At 26.1% G+C, this 2,395-nt stretch overlaps 1 protein-coding gene across 1 annotated transcript in view; it reads right to left on the bottom strand.

The window, feature by feature from the left end:
* Positions 1–97: 97 nt before the first annotated feature.
* Positions 98–2,395, bottom strand: part of LOC108578977 (ribosomal RNA processing protein 1 homolog) — a 2,813-nt gene continuing 515 nt past the window's right edge. The window contains exons 2-6 of the mRNA XM_017942405.1: positions 2,169–2,335; positions 1,871–2,053; positions 1,451–1,728; positions 516–1,281; positions 98–331 (exon numbers count right to left, since the gene is read on the bottom strand). Coding sequence (XP_017797894.1) covers positions 98–331; positions 516–1,281; positions 1,451–1,728; positions 1,871–2,053; positions 2,169–2,335 — 1,628 coding nt within the window. The remainder of the gene's footprint in view (positions 332–515; positions 1,282–1,450; positions 1,729–1,870; positions 2,054–2,168; positions 2,336–2,395) is intronic.

The following is a 2,395-nucleotide window of genomic DNA, read 5'->3' as shown; positions in this document are numbered from 1 at the left end:
AGGACCATTATAACAAATTAAAAACTAACATTTATTTGAAAAAATTTGTATCTTTATTTGTTTCATTAGTGAAATCATTACTAATTTATTAAATATTTTACATATTTTTTCCGTAAAATGGGTTAATTGGACTTGGTATAGGACTTGCTTTTAGTACACCTGCTAATGGTTTCTTATTTGCATCAAAAGGTATAGCTGGGCTTTTTCGAATTTGTAAAATATATTCAGATGTATGTTGAGCGGTATTACGTTGAAGAGCAATTTTCACACGTTTTTTAAGATTTGTATCAATACTTTTCTTATGCTGTCGTTTTGAACTTATTGTTGTCTTCTATAACAAAAATATGTCAACTAATATAATAACAACTTTAAATAAGTTATACAATATATCAATTTACAAAATGAAAAACAGTAAATGTGAAAACTTAACTACTACATTAAAATATATTCTTATCAAATAATAAAAATACAAAAATTACGTATTATGCAATTCGAACAGATATCAAAGAACTTACATTTTTTTCATTCTCTAATTTTTTTAGGACATGTTTCAACCATATGTTTTCATTTTTTTGAGCATGGTCATTTGTAACAGATTTCTCAACCGTTTTTGTATGTAACTCTGTACTATTAATATTTAATGGTGAGGGTGTAGATGCATTTATGCTATCAGAAACATCCCATTTGTCAGTAATTTTTAATTTTGTTGGTTTTTTTCTTTTAATTGGTGTAGCATTTAACATTTTTGCAGTTGTAATTTTATTTCTTTTCAATTTTGTCTTTTCAGATTCATTAGTACTCTTAATTAAAAGCGATAAATCCTTTTTCAATTTGCAAGTACTATTTTTTACATCTGTTTCATAATTATTCTGAACCTCCTCCTTTGCTCTGCATTTTTTTTTCTTCAAATTGAAATTGTTTTTATCCGATATTTCCAATTTTGTGTTTAATAACATATCAGTAATATCTGCTTTACTCTTCATTTTTTTTTTCTTTTTTGCGATTTCACTTTCATCCATTTCTATAGTGTCATTTTCAGTACTACTTTCATTATCAATATTTTCTAATCCATTTTCATTAAATGTATCATTTTCATCTTGTGTTAGTTGTTCATTTTTTTTCCTTTTGCGTCTTTTTTTTGATACATCAGAATATAATTCTTTTTCAAATTCTAGAAGACGCTTTGTAGCTAGCTTTGTATCTGTATCTTTTTTTAGTATTTTCGGAACATTTATGCTTTTAATACCAAGTGGCATGTTACCTTCAGATAGTTCTGTAAATCTACAAAGACATTATGATAAAAAATGTTGCTTTTTATTATTTTTCTAATTTCGAAAACTTCGAAAAAAAAAGCAAACTAATAAAAAATATATTATAATCATCTTAAAGGCCTCTTTGAACCATATTATGCGATATAAAATAATACAGTTTTTAATTGAAAAATACTTACTCGTTAATGAGACGACGTACTTGACTGCGTGATGCTGATGTAGAAGAAGGATGAAATTTATATTGAGCTAACAATGTGGCTATTGCTTTGGCATCAAAAGGTATTTGCGGTAATTCCACATCTACTCTACCAGCTCTTGGATCTAGTGGTTTCTCTGTATCACATTTTATTTGACTTGAAAGATGTTTTTCTTCTTCCCCAATATCATTGTTTTCTATTTCTTCATCAGAAATTTCGATTTTTTTCATAGCATCAATGGAACCAGTAGGAAAACCAGCCTGTATAATAAATGCAAAAATATATATTACTGTGGACAAGAGTTATGTAAAAATTATTTCTTATACATTTATTTTATTTACATTTATAAAATTATTTGTAATATCTCAGAGATTTTAAAATAATAAAAATTTGAATACCCACATCCTTCCAAGCTTTAAATTTTTCCTTATATTCCATACCAACATCTGACTGAAAGATTAAATAGCTGAAGATATATTGTCTAACATGTCCAAGTTGTCTTACATTATCCATAGGTATAAAGTATTCAATAAAGGGTTTAACAAATTCTGTGACCACACCTTCTGGTATGTTTCCATTACTGACCTACAAAATTTAATTTGTTGAAACTGCATACTGTTAAATATTAAAAGTGAATAAATAATTAACATACTATAACATTTAAATATTCTTATAAAAACCGATTGCACAAATGATGTACCTTTGAAAGTTCTTCTAAAAATATTTCTGTTATATGCATGCTAAAACCAAGACATATTTTTGGATCTATAAATAGCTTTTCAAGTACTTTAGAAATACCTTTTATCCATTCAATATCCCACACTTTTTTCTTACACTTTTCAAAAGTTTGTCGAATTATTCTTCTAACTAGCTGTAAACAAATATTTAAAAATAAAAGAAATATTAGATATAATATATATATATCCT

The sequence above is a fragment of the Habropoda laboriosa genome, unplaced genomic scaffold (genome assembly GCF_001263275.1).
Source record: "Habropoda laboriosa isolate 0110345459 unplaced genomic scaffold, ASM126327v1 scaffold14, whole genome shotgun sequence".
NCBI classification, from domain to species: Eukaryota; Metazoa; Arthropoda; class Insecta; order Hymenoptera; family Apidae; genus Habropoda; species Habropoda laboriosa.
This window is presented reverse-complemented; position numbering and strand designations above follow the sequence as displayed.